This window comes from Anolis sagrei, chromosome 1 (assembly GCF_037176765.1).
Source record: "Anolis sagrei isolate rAnoSag1 chromosome 1, rAnoSag1.mat, whole genome shotgun sequence".
NCBI classification, from domain to species: Eukaryota; Metazoa; Chordata; class Lepidosauria; order Squamata; family Dactyloidae; genus Anolis; species Anolis sagrei.
The window spans coordinates 119,166,044-119,187,477 of record NC_090021.1 but is presented as its reverse complement, the minus strand read 5'-3'; the positions used below and the strand labels follow the sequence as shown (position 1 = coordinate 119,187,477).

At 42.8% G+C, this 21,434-nt stretch overlaps 1 protein-coding gene across 1 annotated transcript; it reads right to left on the bottom strand.

The window, feature by feature from the left end:
• Nucleotides 1-8,671: 8,671 nt before the first annotated feature.
• On the bottom strand, nucleotides 8,672-19,919 carry ADI1 (acireductone dioxygenase 1). The gene is made up of 4 exons (XM_060752757.2): nucleotides 19,747-19,919; nucleotides 15,407-15,526; nucleotides 13,413-13,592; nucleotides 8,672-9,476 (listed from the first exon to the last, which is right to left on the bottom strand). Exons 1-4 carry the CDS (start codon nucleotides 19,864-19,866, stop codon nucleotides 9,354-9,356), a joined length of 543 nt encoding a protein of 180 aa, XP_060608740.1. The 5' UTR covers nucleotides 19,867-19,919; the 3' UTR covers nucleotides 8,672-9,353.
• Between the last annotated feature and the right edge of the window lie 1,515 nt (nucleotides 19,920-21,434).

Genomic DNA, 21,434 nt, shown 5'->3' with positions numbered 1-21,434 from the left:
TAAGAGTTCCACATCAAAATAAGTTTTCATCAGTCATGTTGTCATTCCTGAGCATTAAATGAAATCAGTGGGGTGACGTCTACTGGATTGGAAATGTGTATTGTCAAAATCTTTCATGGCCAGAATCACTGGGTTGTTGTGAGTTTTCTGGGCTGTATGGCCATTTTCCAGAAGCATTCTCTCCTGATGTTTCACCTGCATCTATGGCTTGTGAAGAGGTTGTGAAATTTGTTGGAAACTAGGAAAATGAGGTTTATATATCTGTGGAATGTCCAAGGTGGGAGAAAGAACTCTTGTCTGTTTGAGGTAGGTGATAGGTGTATCAAGGCTAGCTAATCACCTCCCAACAAAGGATTCCCCAGGCACTAAAAAGCCAGATCTTTAAACGTTTTAAATTGTATTTTATGTTGTTAGGGGCATTGAATTGTGTTGACTTTAAACCTCCTTGAGTCACTTTCGGTCTGAGAAAAGCGGTAAATAAATATGGTAAATAGATAATAATAAACTGTTAGGCCATTAAATGCTAATCAAGGTGGCCAAGTGAAACATTTACAGCTCCCACAAACAGACATGAGTTCTTTCTCCCACCCTGGACATTCCACAGATATATAAACCCCATTTTCCTAGTTTCCAACAGACCTCACAACCTCTGAGGATTCCTGTCATAGATGCAGGTAAAACGTCAGGAGAGAATGCTTCTGGAACATGGCCACACAACCCGGAAAACTTACAACAACCCAGTAAAAAATATGTTTCACAGTTCTGTTACTATGCCAGGATAGGTGGCAGAAGGGTGCAGGGGTGAAATGGCCACAGACATTGTGGTAGCCAGGAGAAGGAGGGGGAGAGAATAGCTATGAATACTATCTCTGTTGGGAGGGAAAGCTGTACAACTTGTTTCCAAACTGCTTGAGAGATGGCGCAGAGCTTTCTTTCATGACAGGCCACCATTATGCATTGCTCCCCAAATACCACGAGCCAATACCAACAGGATTCTGCTCTTAATGCATAAAATTAGACCTATGAATAATTTGTTTGTGCTCAGGAATCCCACTTTCAATTATGATGAAGGCTGCCAAATTTCTAACTGGCACCTGTGGCAGCACTTTCAACTGCTGTTTGATCAGCAGGGATGAGCATCGCCAAATATCCCCCTCCATGCCATGGAAATCTTCCTTGGCTCACTGCTAGATATCACAAAAGGTGTGAGAGCAGGCTAGGAAGAGCCTTCTGGATAGCTGGAAACCATGTTTGTGCCTGCAGCTAACCTGGACTGCCTGCGGCTGAACAGTGCGAGTTCAGGACCCCAAGATAAAGCACCAATAAGTGACAAGCACTCATTCCCAAGTACTCACGACATATTGTCATTGTGGCCATCATCTGCTATTTTCATGCGACCACGTAGGAGCCATTTCCCCCCAAGCTGACAGATGAAAAAGAGGGCATTTCAGGATCAACATGGCTAGGCCAGAGTGCCTTGCTCTTGTTTAAAAAAAGAAGACGTTAAACAAGTCAAAGTTGCTAGCCAAAACTCCAATTAACTGATCATCCAGCATTTCCCTCCTCAGCTATTTGGTAAATGTCTTAGTCATTAAAAAATCAAGCTTTAGACAATTTTTCCATGACTCTCCTTAGAATCATATTATAGAATTTTGCCAAAAATAAGACAAGAAAAAAATTGGGATTCTTGGTCTCTGGATGCATGTCGAAATAGGCTTCCTGGTTGGTTGGTTTTTTAAAAAAAATGTCAAGGTTTCAACTGTTGGTTTGTTTGTGTGTGTGTGTGTGTGTGTCACTTCTGGTGTGAGAGAATTGGCTGTCTGCAAGGACGTTGCCCAGGGGACGGCCGGATGTTTTGATGTTTTACCATCCTTGTGGGAGGCTTCTCTCATGTCCCTGCATGGAGAGCCAGAGCTGACAGAGGGAACTCATCCGCGCTCTCCCCGGATTCAAACCTGTTGTTATAACAGAAGAGAATTTCCCCCAATACACATACACACAAAAGCACTCCAAATTCATGTGACAGCGAGTATTAAAGCAAACGGAGAACCTCAGAGGCCTCGAATGGAAGCGTGGATGAATGCTCCCATCCTCACAAAGAGCTAATGGCCTTGTTATGGTCTCAGGGAAGAGAGAAAGACCTTTTGAGTTAGAGCGGCAGCAGAAGCCGCATGATCTGCGAGGGGGGATTTTCTGCTGGTCTCTCTCTGCTAGGTGTGCCAAGGGCTGGAACAGCAGGAACTTAACAGATGGGATCGGAAGACTACTGGCACCAGCCCCGCTGCCAGTGCCCTCGCAGGCACCAGCTCTTTCATGAATGCTAAATTTTTAATTCTGAGATTTAAAAGAACCAGAGCCCGTCCTAGGGGTTTCAAGCTGCTTCTTGATTGAGTGCAGGCAGACACAGTGGCTGTCATACAAAAGTAAACAGCCCTCTCCCCTTTCCTAATTAAGAGTACAAATCATTACCTCTTCAAGCCAGTCAGCAGTCTAGATTTCCCAAGGTCCTCAAGTGCTCTTAGTTTTGCTAAAGGGCTATTCATCATGCTCGTGTATTATATTATTCCCCACCCTGAACAAATGAAGTGGGAGGAAGACAAAAAGAGGGACCTTGGCTTGGCTGGCTCAAAAGGGAAATGCATGGCAGAGGGCTGGGGGCAATGACGGCTCTGCTGCAGTGTTTTTCCAGTTAGCTTCCTCCCCACTCTTCCCTACTTCAAATCTGCTGCATGTTTTAACAACTATATGACAGGCAGGCATCCAATAGGTGCACCCTTTCCTGCCATGGAGGGCAATGAAGGCAAACCCTGAACAGCTGTCACCTTCATACCTATAATCCCCTTCCATCCCCATGTTTTTCTGCTTTAGGGAAATTATACTTTTAAAATATCACCAGAGGAACATTTAATAGGATGAACATTTGTTGTTTTGTGCCTTCAGGTTGTTTCCAACTCATAGCAACTATTAAGTTACTATTACAGGGAGTTCCTGGCAAAAATTTGTGTAGAGAGTCTTTGCCATTGCCCTCCTCTAAGGCTGAGCCTGTATGATTTGCCCAAGGTCAACCAGTGAGTTTCTATGGCTGAATGGAGATTTGAACCATGACTTTTCAGATTGCTAGTATAGCAAACCATTACACCATACTAGCTCTCTACATCAGGTATGTGTAAGCCCAAGCCCAGGGGCTAGATGCGGCCCCTTGGGCTCTTTTCTCAAGCCCTCCTCTCTCACACACCATCCTATCGTTTCCTTCTCTCTTTCCTTTCTTTCTCCTTCCTTCCCTCCCTTACCTACCTCTTCCTCTCTCCCTCCCTCCCTGCTTCCTTCTCTTCCACCCTTTTGTCCTTCCTTCCTTCCATCTTCTTTCCCTCCCCTCTCTTTTTCTCTTTCCTTCCATTTATCCTTCCCTCTTTCCTCCTTCCTTCCCTCTCTCCCTCTTTCTCCTTCCTTCCCTTTTGTCTTTCCTTCCCTCTCTCTTTCCCATCTTTCCTTCACTTTCTGCCTCCAAAAGACAAGAGGAAGGGGAGGAAAGGGCAGCAAGGGGATTCAGAGAGAACCCCCTCCCTCCTGACCTGCCCACCCCACTCCATCCTGCCACGTGGCCCCTAAGTTAGAAAGTTTGTCCATGCCTGCAGAGTTTTGATTTTTCCTCACAAACGTGAAAAATCTCTTGCAAACCTAATAGTAAAAGAGGGAGGCACGTGTGTCTGTTGACTACATACTCCCCACATTTAGATATACTTGCTATTTTATCCAGAACTGAGAAAAGTTCAATTTTTGGACGACAATAAAATTGCAACTTGGAGTTGCAACCAAAAACCGTAACATTTCCAAACTCTGAAAACATCCTTAAGTGCAGAACATACACACTTCATTTCTTAGGCTCCTGGCTTTCAAATAGTGAAAGTGCTTCTAAAAGAGTTTGGCCTCAAAATCAGATGAGATAATACTTGGCCATGGAATTTGACTGTAGATCAGATTAAAGTAATACTTGGGTGATGAGATGAGGTAATACTTGGCTGTGGAAGAGTCTCCCTACCCTTATCAAAAATTGGCCACACTGGAGCCCAAGCAAGGCTGAAAGAGGGGTGATTGATCCAGCCCACCTTCCCCTGCCCTCCTCCTCCTTAATTGCAAACAGAATTGCAATCTCTTGTTTCACTTTGCCAACCCTCTCATCCAAGTTGTCAGGTCCTTCTAGTCTTCTTAGCAAGATTAAGCAGTGCCCATTACCTAAGTCAGGGGTGGACCATTTGTGGCCTTCTCATTGTTGGGGTTAAATTGCCATCAGCTTTTACCAGCATACCCAACAGTGAGGGGCAATGAGAGCTGCAGTCCAGCAACATCCTATCTAGTAAGTGCAACTTTACACATACACACAATGTGGACAATTTCTGTGAGTCTTCTCTGGGAAGAAGTCCAGTCTATTGAATTTGGTCTAGCGGTGTTAGCAAAATCTTTGCCGTTTCCAAGGCTTTGTGTGCTTTCAAAAGCTCCACAGAATGGCAAATATCTAACAGGTTTTCAAAGTTTCAGATTCCCTTTGAATACATTCTAACTTCAACCAGAGTGACATAGTGGTTTGAGCGTTGGAACTGTGAATTAATGGTAGGGTTCAATTCCCTGCTTAGCCATGGAAACCCAGTGGGTGACTTTGAGACTCTCAGCCTTAGAGGAAGGCTCAAAACTTGTCAAGAAAACCCTGTGATCGGTTCACCTTAAGATTACTATTAGTCAAAAATTATGTGAAGACACACATCATCAGGGCCCCTGGTGGCACAGTGGGCTAAACCGCTGAGCTCCTGAACTTGCTGACCAAAAAGTTGGCAGTTCGAATCCAGGAGTGGGGTGAGCTCCCACTTTTAGCCCCAGCTTCTGCCAACTTAGCGGTTTGAAAACGCGCAAATGTGAGTAGATCAGTAGGTACCGCTTCTGCTGGAAGGTAATGGCACTCCATGCAGTCATGCTGGCCACATGACCTAGGAGGTGTCTATGGAAAACACTGGTTCTTCGACTTAGAAATAGAAATGAGCACCACTCCCCAGAGTCGGACACAACTAGACTTAATGTCAGGGAAAACCTTTACCTTTACTACACATCATCATTGCTCTAACTGTGGAATGTCTGCCTCTTGGAAAATTATTGAACACGTGAATCAGGCAAGAAAACAGGCTAGCAACCTTGGCAATAGTCAGCTCCTCTGATCATGAAAATCAGTAGTTCCCAGCCTTTTTTTTTTAACCAGGGACCACTTTGACCAGGGATTATTTGACCAGGAACTACTTGATCAGGGACCACTTTGACCAGGGAGGGACCCTTCTCCAATATTAGTACCAAAAGGGTTATGGATCAGTTTTTGGTCAACTATAGATTCGGTTTGGGTTGCTGATTCAGAAAATTGCATTGGATAGACCACATCAGCTCTAATTTCTGATACAGAACATATGCCATGGTCAGCAACAGGGAAGAGGTGGCAGGAGGGGAAATAAATAAAATAAAGAGGAAGGATGTTACTGTAAGTTGTAGCAGGACCATGTGTATGTGTGTGTTGAAGAAAAAACCTTATGATGGTAATTATTACGTGTAGCTGGTAATGTAGGTCAACCAGCAATCTTGGACCACACCCGATAGGGTATAACTGTATGGGTTTTTCGAATACAGTTCTGGGGAGCTTTTTCTCTGAGGAGATCTATTCTCAAAGGCTCTGCTCTGAGGAGCAGGTTGGAGAGAAACCGTTATGCTGCTCTAAAGGAGGCCATGGTGGAATAGCAGATTGCTCAAGGTTTATGTTATGTTTTCTCATTTGACTTAAGATGAAGATCCATTATTTTGTGTTATTTACAAAGACTATGTAAGTTTCTTGCACTGTTTGTTTTTGTATGCAACTAATGAACTAATATACTCCTTCTCATATGCTCCAGCCAGCATTTCCTAAAATTACCTGTCTGAAAGGAACCGAGGCAAACAAGGCATGGTTGTCAATTGATGCAATTTCCCAGAAGGCAGAGTGCTGGATGAGAATGGCTTTTAGATTGGCCAGCAGTGCCCTCCCTTTTTTGTGTCCTTCATGACCACCAGCAGCGGACTTATGTGTTAGCATTCCACTCTAGTCCAGACATCTGCCTCTCGTTGCCTGTGGCCATGTATTTTTCTGCCGGCATAATAGCCCCGGGGTCTCTGCTGGGAACTTCCTATACTTGATGCACCACCAGTGACCTAACCTTTCTTGAACTAGCTGGCTAATTAGGTCCAAGATAAACTCTTTTCTCCAGTGAGCAAACGGCACAACAGGCCAGCCGCAAGATCCTTGCTCTGACAACACTGCCATCTTCAACACATGCTTGTCACAGACGAGCAACTGGAAATAAATCAGTAGTGAAACTAATGAGATAGAAAAGGAAAGGTTCTCAACACACATCGGATTTGTGAGGTCTCCTACCTGGAAGTCGATACGGAAAATATGTACAAGCAAAAAATTGCTACATTAAGATGCCTATGATCCAATCACCAACATCCTTAGAACTCTGTAAATAAACAGTGATTTCTTTGTCTGGAAACATATTTGTCTGGCTTCAGCTCCCCAGCTTGAATGTTGATCGGGGAGTAAAGTATTGCTAAACTTGAGTTGGTGGTCTGAAATCTGCTTGATTTGTTGTTATTGTGCCTTTAAGTCCAGTCTGACTTACGGCAACTCTTAAGGTCAACTCATTTTGTGATGTCTTGGAGATTTGTTCAGACAATGTTTGCCATTGCCTTCCTCCAAGGTTGCATTTAACTTGGTCAAGGTCACCCATGTGAGGGTTTGAAAAAGGACGCCATGATATGGTGGGTTAACTGGAGAGAGATGTGCCAGCAGCTGATTGGCTGAGCGTACAAGGAGCCAGGATTCTGATTGGCTGCTGCTTCTGGCTAGCTGATGAGACCAACGGTTCTAACTGTCATTCTGCCTTTTTCTCACTTTGGACAGTGAAGAGATAGTGCTGGCTGCCAACTATCTTGAAGACTGATCATTTTATGGCATGAGGCATATTTCAAAGACTATTTAAAAAGGCTATTTTATTCCTCTGTTCCCTGCCTGAATTCAAAAAGACTGATGTATATATTGTTTGAACCTTTGAACTAAAGTGTTGTTTCACAAACCCAAGTGACATTTTATTATACTGCAGGATATATCTTGGTTTAAATACTGTGGTAAAGCTTCTGCTTATTCACATATACCAACCCTCACAACCCAGTGGCTTTCCATGGCAACATGGGAATTAGAACTCACATCTCCATGCATCGTTGTCCAACATGCAAAACAATATGCCACATTAGCTCTTGGGTGTGTTTTCTATATTGAAGCAAGTTTGTTGTGGTCTTCTATAATTAGAATCTATAAGCTACGGTGTCAAGTTCAAGGAGTTATTTAGCACTTATATTCAAAATCGACATAAGGTGCTGATTTTTTTGGAAGAACCACAATTTTATGTAGGTATTAGCATTTTTAAGCATTATGAATACTTGATGAATATGTTATTTTAAAAAGATAACAGTAGCTACAATGATCCTGCTGCTCTTGGTCACTCAAAAGGCAGATCAGGGAACTACAATTTGTGCTGGATGAGGGCTCCTTCTATACTGCCATATAAAATCCAGATTATCTGCTTTGAACTGGATTATATGGCAGCATAGACTCATATAATCCAGTTCAAAACAGATGTGGATTATCTGCTTTGATGATCTGGATTATATGGCAGTGTAGAAGGGGCCTAGGTCACACACCTCCTGAAAATACAGTTTGGGTGTACTGCATTCAGCCTTGAACCCAGTAGTAGTTTGTGCTGGCAGTTTGTGTTGTTTGTACTTTTTTAGTTACATATGATTTTGTCTGTATCACATTTTATTGTGTAAAATTGTGTCCCACTTTTGCAGAAATACAATGTTTGATTGTTACTAGTGAACAAGGGTAACCATTTTACTTTTACGCTGGCTTCCAGATGGAAATTGCATGCATGCTGAAGCTGCACCACCATGAATGGGATTTTTTTTTCCACTCTAACATTTAATATTCACTCATTGCTGCCACTGGTGTAATTTCTATTCAAACAGCATCCAAATGAAGGGCCATGCTACTCTGTTGCAATGGAAACAGCAAAAATTCTGTACCATTAGAAAAGATAAAGGTTTCCTCTGGCATTAAGTCTAGTTCTGTCCGGCTCGGAGGGACACCAAAGAGCTGGCGTTGTCCGTAGACGCCTCCAAGGTCATGTAGCTGGCATGACTGCATAGAGCGCCATTACCTTCCCGCAAAAGAGGTACATATTGATCTGCTCACATTTGCATATTTTCAAACTGCTAGGTTGGCAGAAGCTGGGGCTAACAGCGGGAGCTCACCCTGCTCCCCGGATTCAAAATGCCAACCTTTCGGTCAGCTAGTTTAGCAACTCAGCAGTTTAACCCGTTGCATCACCTGGGTCTCCTTTATATAGATGGACAAATATACATAAATCTGATTGGCACTATACAGGGGTGCATATTGGAACTTCAACTGTAACTAATTGTGTGGTTTTTTTTAAAAAAAATATCTATCAAAATGTTAACACCCCCAAAACATACTGTAGATGTGAACCTCTAAAGTTTAAACAAATGACGTCAAAAGATAAGGCATTCTTTAAAGATGACAATGATATAAGGATGTAGCAGTGTTTATTACCTCTACAAAGATAAAATTATAACACTTAACGTATCAATATTTTGGACAATGCAGGAAATATCTTGCCTACCAGATAAGATAGATTAATCATAACGAACCAGGTAGGCATTTTTAGGGAATAAGATAGGGTTGCTATTCTGAGCCAATATTGTCAGCTACAGAAATCACTGTGATTATACCCGATTTAACCAACACTAAAGACTTGCAATAATAATGCAGATCTTACAGAAGGACACTTGTACAGGAGGAACGTCCCCCCTTTACAGTAGCAGTGCATCAAATATGGTAAGTAAAATTTTGCATCATTTTCTTGATGTAGTGGAAAACAACACACAGACTGTACGAAATTTCCGTTGCTCTGTATAAAGCCATGGATTTGACTGAACAGCCAGTGAAGGAAGTGGAGAAACTCTTGAAATGACCATTCAAGATGAAATACAACTTCAAGACCTGCACAGAACGAAGTCTTACTTTAGCACAAATTAACAATAATCATCAACAGTCTGACAATCGATTTAGGGAGCTTGGTTGAGGAATCCCTATTCATTTTCTTTGTGTTAGTGCTGCAAGAAATCAAAGAAGCTCATTAATGGCAAGCTTAAGGAAACAATTCCCATTTAAGAAAAGATGCTCCAAGTCTCGTGCTTTCCCTGTTAATTTATTGTACTGCTTGTGCCAAAAACTGCTGGTACTGGGCTCGAGCAGGAAAGTGATCTGCTGGTCTGTTGTATGCCGTCCACACAGGTTCTCCAACAAAGAGCCTCATTGCCTTCACATAATTCTGGGGAAGACAAAATTCACATTCAATATGGTTAGCTTTAGTAGAAGTGGCGGATCAAGAAGCAAGTGGTAAAAGGTGAGATAGTTGGTATTAGTCTTGTGCATTTGTATAGAATCGCTATCCGTTTCAGTTTGTTTCATTCGTATGGCCCCATTTTCGTTTTCGAGTGTTGCTTCCAAAAATGGGGCCTTTCCAAATGAGCTGTTTTGTTCGTTCCTCCAAATGAACAAAAAATTTTGGACTATTGGCCAACATGGGTGATGTTCCCAGGCTCGTCTTCTCCTCAGTTTTAGGACTAGAAGGGTGAAAATCTCCACACATGGAGGGCACATCAACCACTCTTAGTCCACCAAGTTTTATAACATTTGGGTGATCCCCTTATTTTTAGGGATTTTTTCTATAAATAAAATCTCCTTAAAAGCATTCCCTCATTCCCTTCACCTCTATCTGCAGAGGAGACTTGAGGTTAAAGACAGGACTTAAGATTTCCTGTCAATCAGCAGAGGAGACAAAAATAAGGCCAAATAGACGGTAACCGTTCATGCTATTTTTCGGTTTTGGGCCTATTTCTGCACTGTAGGGGGCGTTGCCATTTCGTGCAAAACGAATGAAACAAAAGGAACAAAACAACAAATGAAACAAAAGAAACAAATAATGTGCACATGACTAATCGATATGCAGCGCTTAAAAAGTGTTGCCCTTTAACACAGAGATCTGGTTTAGCCACTCCATTGTCTACTCAGCAAACTATGCTTGAATGATAAACTTTCTCTTCCCCTCCTGTTTTGTTGCCCCTTCCCTGCTCAACTATAGCTTCTTCTTTTCTCTTAATCTACAGCTTTGTATGACATCCGAAGTTGATTTGAGTGCTTCCTAAAAACAGGATCACAGGTTGTCCTTGAACCACGGTTTTCCAGTCTAGATGTCAGAGCAATCTGGTATAACAAAAAAAATGATGTCCACTCTGTAGCCTGACGCAACAACGAAAGAACACTTGACCTTGTTGCCCAAACAAGCCCTGTTTTGTCAAGTAGCTCTGTTACAACAAGATCAGGCAAATGAACTTTCTGCTCCTTGCAGGATAAATTGAAGAAAGAAGAGCTAGTGCAACTCCATATGCATTTAAAAATATTTTTCCAAATCATATTAGTATCTGTGAAACCCTGACACCTACTATCATTACTGATCATTAAGAGGGGAATCTCTAGTCATTGTCCTGCTTTTTCTTTCCTGATGGTTTTGGCATCTGGGAAGGACGAGCTGGGGATTATCATGGGAAGGCTGAGCAAAGCCACCATGATCCCAATGAGAAGAAGGTTGAAAATGTAGTTGAAAAACCCCCTAAACAGTATGGACACACAGATTTTTCTCAGATTCCAGAGACCTGTTACCAGAGACGTCTATTCTAGCTGTGCAGAAAGATCCAGTCTTATCTTGTGCAGGAAAATTACTGGAATGGTAAAAAAAATCCCCTCTAGATATACTGAACTACAACCCCCCAAAAATTACAAACCCCAAGGATAACCCCCAGCCAGAGAATACGGACGGTATCAGTTTAGCTACACTTTCAACAGGCTCCTACCGATTACAACTCATGCTACAAAGATTTACATCACCTTCTCCATATAATACACCCCAAACACTCAGGTCTCTGGGAGACACCTACTTCGGCCAGCCAAAATTAGCCTAACTGTCATTTAGGAGACATTTTCTTTGTCCTCCCCCAAACTGTGGAATGACCTGCCAGAAGAGCTTCATCATCTTGAGATGCTATTTGAGTATAAATCAGCAATACAAACTAGTTTATTCTGACATACCGATCCAGATTTGTTTAAAATTATAGCTTTAAAAGTATTTATAGATAGCTTTTAATATGCGTTACTTTGATACACTCTTTTAACTGATATGATGTGTTCTTTATTGGTGGTTGTTCCCCATTTCAATCCATACGAGAGGCATCAAACATTTAATAAAATATGAAATATAATAATAAGTATGCAAGAACTCTCCCCCACTCTATCTATCTATCTATCTATCTATCTATCTATCTATCTATGATCCACGAAAGCTCCTACAAGATAGATCTGGACCCTTCATTAACTAACTAAAAATAATTGTGGGGTTTGATCTAAAAAGCACCCCATTCAGACCCAGAGCAAAGTGAAAGAAAAGGATCACAATGGGATTGGCTGTGGCAAGGTGGCATGTGCACTGAGGGAAAGGGGGGGGGGAGGAAGGAAGGAAGGAAGGAAGGAAGGAAGGAAGGAAGGAAGGAGGAAAAGATGGGAAAGAAAGGGAGGGAGGGTGGGTGGGGAAGAAAGAAAAGGGAGAAAGGGAGGGAAAGGAAAGGGGGAAAGGCATAAGAGGAGGAAAGAAAGCAAAAGAAGGGAAGAGAAAGAAAGAAGAAAAAGAAGGGATGGAGGAAGTAAGGAAAGAAAAAAAAGGAAAGACAAAGGAAGGGAGGGAGAGGGGGCTGGTGTAGAGGGAAAGCAAGGGAAGATGGAAAGAAAGAAAGAAAGAAAGAAAGAAAGAAAGAAAGAAAGAAAGAAAGGAAGGAAGGAAGGAAGAGGGAAGGAAGGAAGGAAGGAAGGAAGGAAGGAAGGAAGGAAGGAAGGAAGGAAGGAAGGAAGGAAGGAAGGAAAAGAGAGAGGACGAATGTGTAGGAGGGAAAGGAAGGAAGGAAAGAAAAAGCCATAAACAAAATGCAAACCTGTGTTTCACAAGGTATCTAGAACTAATCCTCAATATGAATGAATACACATGATACACATACACAGAGTGAAGTCCTGTTCAATATAAAACATTCCAGCAAGAATATCAAATAAGATTGAGTATAAACACTGAAGTTAGTAGCATCTTATTCCACATCAACCCAAAACAATTCATAACATTATTCTGATTATTTCTTACCCGTCTCAATTCATATGCACAATTTCATATATCTAAATTGTGGGGTAGGGAAATCTCTCGGTCTATCTCTAAGCATTTATAGCAGGCATGGGCAAACTTTGGCCCTCCAGGTGTTTTGGATTTCAACTCCCACAATTCCTAACAGCCAATAGGGTGTTAGGAATTCTGGGAGTTGAAGTTCAAAACACCTGGAGGGCCAAAGTTTGCCCATGCCTGCTTTATATTCTTCACAACAAGCCAAATGACAGGACAAGGAGGTCGAATCTCCCAAGGCTCCACAGGCGGACTGCTATGACAACACCAATCCCTTACTAAAAATGGATTTTATGACAAGGCAGACACACAAGCGCAACATTTATCTATAGCAGTACGGAGCTAAAAGTGCAGATGTGCTCTACGCCCATCCCTCTCTGGACCCCCAGGAATTGGTTTCTAATCCCAGAGAGTTGGGAACCGCAGCTGGGAAGACAGGTGAGTTTTTATGTTTGAAACCGGGCTGATATTAAACTTTGATCTCAAGCAAGAGACACCGCGAACCACCAAATAATCAATGGCTTCCCATCAGGAGAACTATAAAACAAGAGCGGCCGCATTTCTTCGATTCAAAGACACCATCAATTGCAAGATGCACACTAATTTCAGTACCAACATCAATAAGAAATACATAAGGCATATGTACAACTCTTAGAGATATTTATATGGCAAGAAAAGTGTGGCTAATTGAAGAAATAAGGCTTTTGGGGGAGTATTCAGAGCAAAATATTGCAACTATTTGTTTTTTGTGTGCTTACATACATAATATAGAAATGTAAGAAGGGAAGAGGAAGATGAGTCTCGGCCTGTTGGTCACAGATTATTTCACAAATCCTCTCCCCTGTCCTCAAAACACCTTCCCCGCGTTTCTAATTTAGGGGTTCGTACCACACAAGGATTGGAGTCGGGTTGTTAATATGCAATTCTGCACCCGCACACAATCCCGTCTCAACAATACGCAGATACTTATATATAAAAACGGCAATTTCGTACAGACTCGTCCAGGGTAAATCGGTGATAGATGCCAGCGGGAAGTGTGATCATGTCCCCCTTTTCCATGGCAATCCGGATCCATTTGTCGTCTTTATCACGGACATCAAAATACCCACTTCCTTCCAGGATGTAGCGAATCTCATCATCCAGGTGTAAGTGCTCTTCATAAAATATTTTTATCTGGGAAAGCGAAGAGGAGAGAAAGAAGGCCGCTTTTCAGTTAGCGACTCTATTACAAGCTGTAAGCACACACAGCTCCCTGCAAAGATTGCAAGATGTTGCCTCAAAAAGACCTGAAGGCCGCGTTGATAATAAAGTACTTAGCATTTATATAGTGCGGTCGGAACATTCCAAGTATTTCAAATACATTCTCTCGACAATCTGTACAGCAATCTTGCAAGCCAGACCTAGAGCTTGGAAAGTAACTTTTGAAGGAGTAATTGGCTCCAGGTATATTTCCAAGGCCCACCATCACAGTTTATTGCTGCAATAGTTGCCATTTTTATATTTAAAGCACCCATTTCTCACAACAAAATAACATTCATTGTTTATAAAAAATCACAAACAACTAGCATTTAATTGAACGAAATTCTACTCTTCTCTCTTGAAATTGCCTTCATGTGTATAAAAGATTATGAGGTCTATCAAGACAAGGTACTTTAACCATATCCTCCTATTGTTAAACAAGGATTACATCCATAGCAACTGAACTACTATTGATAACGTTATGTACAAAATTTGAAAGAAAATCTTTTCCTGGTTTGAAAGTGTTATTCCTGTTTAAGTGTGTGGTACTTACTTTGAAAGTGTACTCCAGAAACTTCGTTTTTGTGGCTGCCACAAACCTATGTTGAACTGGTTAGACTCAACAAGATAGTCATTGAAAAACTATAGCAAAATGTGTGGCAAGATGTCCCAGAAAAACCAAGTTTTTGCAGTTCAATAAACTTTCCCCATGTTTTTATGATAGAGGTAAAGGTAAAGGTTTCCCCTGACACTAAGTCTAGTCATGTCCTACTCTGGAGGGTGGTGCTTATGTCCATTTCTACGCTGAAGAGCCGGCATTGTCCGTAGACGTCTCCAAGGTCATGTGGCCAGCATGACTGCATGGAACGCCATTGCCTTCCCGCAGAAGTGGTACCTACTGATTGACTCACATTTACAAACTTCTAGGCTGGCAAAAGCTGGGCCTAATAGAGGGAGCTCACCCAACTCCATGGATTTGAACCACCAACTTTTTGGTCGGAAAAGCCTATTAAACATCAAATTATGTTATGATTTTACAAATTAAGCACCAAAACATACTTTACAACAAATCATCAGAAAAGCAGTTCAATACACTGCAACTTTATGTAGTAATTACTGTATTTAGCACCAAAACATCACAATGTATTAAAGCAGCTGTAGATCTGGGCAGGAGGGAGACTGTGTTGGATAATACAGAATGTCGGATGAGCAAAGGTTGGATGAGCAAGGCTCTACTGTATGTACATATTTCAGGAAATGTAAAACAGAGGCATGACTGCATATCACCATAGTCACAGTCTGAACTGTTACAGAGTCCAATTCAACCCAAGCACAATATTTTTCAGTGAGGTTAGTCCATAAGATTGATTTAAAAAATCTCTCAGCAGGATATCCATACCGTCAATAGAGTACACAAGGCAAAAATTAAACAAGCATAGTTTACCCCATGTCAAATCTGACAGTTTGTATGCCAGAATTTACCTGCCAAATTTGACAGCTGTTAAAATCCGGAAGAGCCCTCTCGGAAAAATAAAAGCAAGCAGAGAAAAGCACACACCTTTCTGTTATAAAAGAAAATCAAAAATGCCCTTTGAAGAAGGTAAGAATGATTGGACTTAATTCTCAGAGGGGGAAAGAGAAACCCATTGCACACATTGCTTGAAACTTTTAAAACTGGAACACACTCTAGTGGCGAATGCTAGCATTTACGACCCTTCCGAGTCTCAAAGACAGGCAAGAGTGGGTACCTTTTCTTCATAATTTGGCATCTTATCTTTATGTATCGTGATTATATCCATCCAATTGTAGTTCCTCTCCTTCCGAATCTTTGCTAATTGCGGATCATTCTCATAGTTGTCAGCATCCAACTATAGAAAAAAAGAATGATTAACTGTTAAATGAAGCAATCATCTCTATTTATTGCCAAAATAATTGTGTGTAAAATGTGTAGTGATTCAGATAGAGCACATCTGTTTTATTCCAACTACAGACAGTCCCCAAGTTACAAACAAGATAGGTTTGTTCTTAAGTTGAATTTGTTTGTTAGTCAGAACAGACACATTTATAAAGTGTAACTATAGCCATATAAATAGTAAAGTTAAGGTTCCCTCAACATTAAGTCTAGTCATGTTCGACTCGGGGGGGGGGGGGGGTTGAGCTCATCTCCATTTCTAAGCCAAAGAGCTAGTATTGTCTATAGACATCTCCAAGGTCATGTGGCCAGCATGACTTCATGGAGTGCCATTACCTTCCCACCAAGGCAGTTCCTCCATTCTCTCTTTTAGACCTCCTTCCTTCCCTCCATACATCTCTTTCTCCCTTCCTTCTCTTTTGCCTTCCTCTTTTCCTCCTGGGAGATGTTCAGCTGGGAGAGAAGTTAGAGAGGGAACATGAGAATCTTGTTTCAAGATTTAAAAGGGTTTCCCAATTCGGGGGGGGGGGGGGGCTGACTTTCTGCTGCTCTTGAGACCAGAGCATAAGGGAGCAATGGGTTTGACTGAAAATATTAGGAAGCACTTCCTATGAGTTGGAGAGTGGCATAGACTGCCTGGGAATGTGGTGGAGTCTTCTTCTCTGGAGGCTTTTTCGCAGAGGCTGTCTATTGGGACTGCTTTGACTGTGCCTTCCTTTATGGCAGGGGGTTGGACTGGATGGCCCTTGGGGTTTCTTCCAGCTCTAGGATTCTAGGATTATATAGCAGAAATAGGCAATGCGGGGTCTAATGGATACACTTTTTCACTCCCGTCCACCATTTCATCCTGACAAAGGCCAACCCTTTTGGGATCCAAACATTTCTCATCTTTCCTTCACTTTCTGCCTCCAAAAGAGAAGAGGAAGGGGAGGAAAGGGCAGGGAGGGGACTCGGGGAGAACCCCCTCCCTCCTGACCTGCCCACCCCACTCTGGCCCGCCATGTGCCCTCCAAGTTAGAAAGTTTGCCCATGCCTGCAATCATAATGATGGTGTTGTTTTGCCCCAGCTGTTTTCAACACTGTGCCCTTTACCCCTAACCCCAGCAAATGTGAAGAGCTGACTCTACACTACAGGCAGTCCCTGAGTTACAAACATCTGATTTACAAATGACTCAGAGTTAAGAACGAGGGTGAGACAACAGGGAGAGAAATGTACCCCAGGAAAGGAAATTCACTCCTGAAAGAGTTATCATGGGGAAAAGAGGTCTCCACGGAAGCTTTATCATAGAATCAAAGAATAATAAAGTTGGAAGAGACCACATGAGCCATCTAGTTCAACCCCCTGCCATGCAGGAAAAGCACAATCAAAGCACCCCCAACAGATGGCCATATAGCCCCTGTTTAAAAGCTTCCAAGGAAGGAGCCTTAACCACACTCCGGGGCAGAGAGTTCCACTGCTGAACAGCTCTTACAGTCATGAAGTTCTTCCTAATGTTCATGTGGAATCTCCTCGTCTGTAATTTGAACTCATAGCTCCGGGTCCTAGTTTCCAGAGCAGCAGAAAACAAGCCTGCTCCCTCGTCCTTATGACATCCTTTCACATATTTATACATGACCATCATGTCTCCATCTTCTGCAGGCTAAACATACCCAGCTCTTTAAGACACTCCTCATTGGGCAGTGGTTCTTAACCTGTGGGTCCCCAGATGTTTTGGCCTTCAACTCCCAAAAATCATAACAGCTGGTAAACTGGCTGGGATTTCTGGAAGTTGTAAGTCAAAACACCTGGGGACCCACAAATTGAGAACCACTGTCATAGGTATACATGGTCTCCAGACCTTTGATAATTTTAGTTACCCTTCTCTAGACACATTTCAGCTTGTCAATATCTCTTTTGAACTGTGGTGCTCAGAATTGGACACAGTCTTCCAGGTGAGGTCCAACCAAAACAAAGTACAAAGCATCATAACTTTCCTCAATTTAAACTCTATACTCCTTTTGATGCAGCTCAAAATCCCAATGGCTTTTTCAGTTGCTAGATCACACTGCTGGTTCACGACCAACATGTTGTCCACTTTTTTTTGTCATGTCAGGAGCGACTTGAGAAACTGTAAGTCGCTTCTGGTGTGAGAGAATTGGCCATCTGCAAGGACGTTGCCCAGGGGACACCTGGATATTTTGATGTTTTATCATCCTTGTAGGAGGCTTCTTTCATGTCCCCGCATGAGGAGCTGGAGCTGATAGAGGGCGCTCATCCGCCTTTCCCTGAATTCGAACCTGTGACCTGTCGGTCATCAGTCCTGCTGGCACAGGGGTTTAAACCACTGCGCCACTGGGGGCTCCATGTTGTCCACTAAGACCCCAAGATCTTTCTCACATGGACTGTTGTCAAGCCAGGTGTCACCTATCCTATATCTTTGCATGTCATTTTTTTCTGCCTATGTGAAGTATCTTAACATTTGTCCTTGTTAAATTCATTTTTTTGGTTTTGGCCCAGCTCTCTAACCTATTAAGGTCATTTTGAATTCTGATCCTGTCTTTGGAGTATTAGCTATCCCTCCTAATTTGGTGTCTGCAAACTTGAAAAGTACGCCCTCTAACCTTCATCCAAGTCATCAATATAGGTGTTGAACATAATTAGGCCCAGGACCGAAACCTGCAGCACTCCACTCGTCACTTCTTTCCAGGATGAAGAGGAACCACTGGTGAGCACCCACTGGGTTTGGTCGCATAAAAGGTAAAGGTAAAGGTTTTCCCCTGACATTAAGACCAGTCGTGTCCGACTCTGGGGGTTGGTGCTCATCTCCATTTCTAACCCGTAGACACCTCCTAAGTCATGTGGCCAGCAAGACTGCAAGGAGTGCTGTTACCCTCCCGCTGGAGGAATACCTATTGATCTACTCACATTTGCATGTTTTCAAACTGCTAGGTTGGCAGAAGCTGGGGCTAACTGCTCCCTGGATTTGAACCTGCAACCTTTTGGTCAGCAAGTTCAGCAGCATAATCAGTTGCATAACCAATTACATATTCACTTAATAGTAGCATTGCATAGGCAACATTTGACTAGTTTGTTTACAAGCTGGTCATGGGGGTCATCACCAATCCTTGTTTCCACAAGAAGCCAAATTTTTCAAAATCCAATTATCACAGGGACAGAAAGTGAGGCAAAACCTTCTCAGGAGAGGCACGCGACAGTGGAGGAAAGCAAACCACAGACCACCAATTACAATGCAACCCGAGCCCTGCCATGTGCAGGACCTTCTCACAGTGATACCAGAGGCACTCCAAGAGGCCAAACTTCCGGTCAAAGGAAATTTACTACTTCACCACACTAGATAATGAATCCACCTTAAATTCAGGTTCTGCCTCCTGCAGAATTCTGGGGGTTGTAGATTAGGGAGGGTGTTCAAGGCTCCTCCCTAAACTACAAACCCCAGAATTCGGCAGGAGGCAGAAACCTGATTTTAAGTGGATTCATTCTCTAGTATGTTGAGGTCCTTAATATAATGGCAAGGTTTTTTTTAAAAACAACTTTGTGGTTTTTTAAAAAATACATAACTATATTTTCAATTTGCTTCTTACACAATAGATAAATAAATAATATGTAGTGTGACAAGGTATCAAGTTCTTGCAAAACTGCGATTCCCACAAATCCATGCCAGTTCAAAGTGGCACCAAACTGCATTAGATGTAGTTTTACAAGTTTTTATTAGTTGTAGTTTTACATTGTGGATCAGGTAGGGGCAAACTTGGGCCCTCCCTCCAGGTGTTTTGGACTTCAACTCCCATAATTCCTAACAGCCTACCGGCTGTTAGGAATTATGGGAGTTGAAGTCCAAAACACCTGGAGGGAAGGCCCAAGTTTGCCTATGCCTGGTGTAAATGCACCCTGTAAGAAGATAATTTTGTGACTGCAGGAAGGAGAAATGTCCTGTTTCGGCAATGTGCTTGGGACAGAGCTCTGTTTTTGTTGTTGTTGTCCCCTTCCTGTGGCTCCTGCCAGCTACTAATAATCAGACTATTGCTCCCAATTCACTCAGAGGTCCAGAGGAAGGCGAGGAAAGGGTCCATGTTGTGCAATAGGACCAAAGAGGCGCAGTTTAGGGGCCAAAACACAGCCCAGAGGCGATCCCCCCTCCCTCCTGGTCTCCCTTAAAGGGGCCGCAGCTTGCCTACTTTCCAGTAGAAGACGCCCAGCTGGCTGAGCAGCTCCAGGCTGGCGGGCTGGTTGGGGTCCTGCCGGTGGGGCTTCCGCTGGTCCCCCGGGGCTTCGTCCATGTACCAGGCTTCCACCATGGCTGCCAGGTTAAGGAGGAGGAGGAGGAGGAAGGCCCAAAGGGGGAGAGGCCAGCCCTTCCAGCTCCTCCCCGTGGCTGGGCTTTGGTGCTTGTCTGGAGATCTTCCCTCCCTTTGCTCCACAACAGGGATCCCCAGGCTCTCTAGTCCTCCAATCACACTAAAGAATGAATCCACTATAAATCCGGTTTCTGCCTCTTGCAGAATGCTGGGGTTTGTAGTTGAGGGAGGGTGTTCAAGGCTCCTCCCTAAACTACAATCCCCAGAATTCTGCAGGAGACAGAAACCCGGTTTTAAGTGGATTCATTCTCTAGTGTGATGAGGCTCCAAGTGTTTTGGACTTCAACACCCACAATTCCTAACACTTGGTGTTTTGGACTTCAACTCCCACTTGGGCCCTCTCTCCAAGTGTTTTGGACTTCAACTCCCACAATGCCTAACTTTTGGTCCCCTCTCCCCTCCAGGTGTTTTGGACTTCAACTCCCACAATGCCTAACACTTGGGCCCTCCCTCCAGGTTTTTTGGACTTCAAGTGAATTCATTCTCTAGTGTGATGAGGCCCCAAGAATTCTGGAAGTCCAAAACACCTGGAAGACCAAAGAGACACTGGTGGAATTCATGCAGCTCCATATGTTTTGGGGATCCTGGGGGTTGTATTTTTCCAGCCTCCTGCTCCATTGTGCTGTTATCTCACCAAACTGGAACCCCCAGGCAACATTCAGCCTAGGTAATTTAGTAATAGCAACAACAACATTGTGTAACCCGGTTTTTGCCCCTGGCATATAAAGGTCATTTCCTAATTGGTTCTATCATTTAAAAACAAACATGGCAAAAGTTTAGTAAACTGCAAAAACTTTGTTGTCTCCTGCCCACTGAAAGGTTAAATATGGCATTTTTTCATTAAGGAAAGTTACAAAGGCCAGGCATGGGCAAGCTTGGGTCCTCCGGGTGTTTTGGACTTCGACTCCCACAATTCCTAACAGCCAGGTACACCTTTTGCATGATTGGCTTTGCCCCATGAGTTGCAACCCCATTATATGCTCAAAGGGCCACTTAAGAGCCATCAAAAGAGATGTCCAGAAGGTGACAAGCAGAGCTCATGTTCATACCTGCCCTTTCCCCATAGACCTCTATTTTCCTGCACACAGACTCTTTTTTTCTACACTCATCACTTCAGTGGAGCATTTTCATTTGAACGTTGTATATAGGATAATATTCAGGTTCTGTTTTGCCTCACCCAGAGTCGTCTCCTTCACTCCAGCCCCCAAGTAAGGCTGGAATCTACACTGCCCTGTACCCCAAGATCTGATCTCAGATTAAACTGGATTATATGAGTCTACATTAACATTGTAATCCTAATCTTTTTTTATACTGGTTTTAAACCACTTCACTGGATGTGTTGCAATTGCAGATTCCCAAATTAGTTTAGTGTTTACACCTTATTTTATTTTTCTGTTTATTTAATATTTAATGTTTATTTTACTTTAAAGTGATATTTGTCTTTAATAATAATGATAAATAATAAACTTTATTTATACCCCGCCACCATCTCCCCAAAGGGGACTCGG

Excerpts from the sequence above, each read along its gene's own strand:
- ADI1 (XM_060752757.2), bottom strand. The coding sequence starts at position 19,866 with ATGGTGGAAGCCTGGTACATGGACGAAGCCCCGGGGGACCAGCGGAAG. Across the intron at positions 13,593-15,406 it reads TGCCAAATTATGAAGAAAAG|ATAAAAATATTTTATGAAGA; the intron begins GTACCCACTCTT and ends TCGCTTTCCCAG. Across the intron at positions 9,477-13,412 it reads GATTTACCCTGGACGAGTCT|AATTATGTGAAGGCAATGAG; the intron begins GTACGAAATTGC and ends TGTCTTCCCCAG.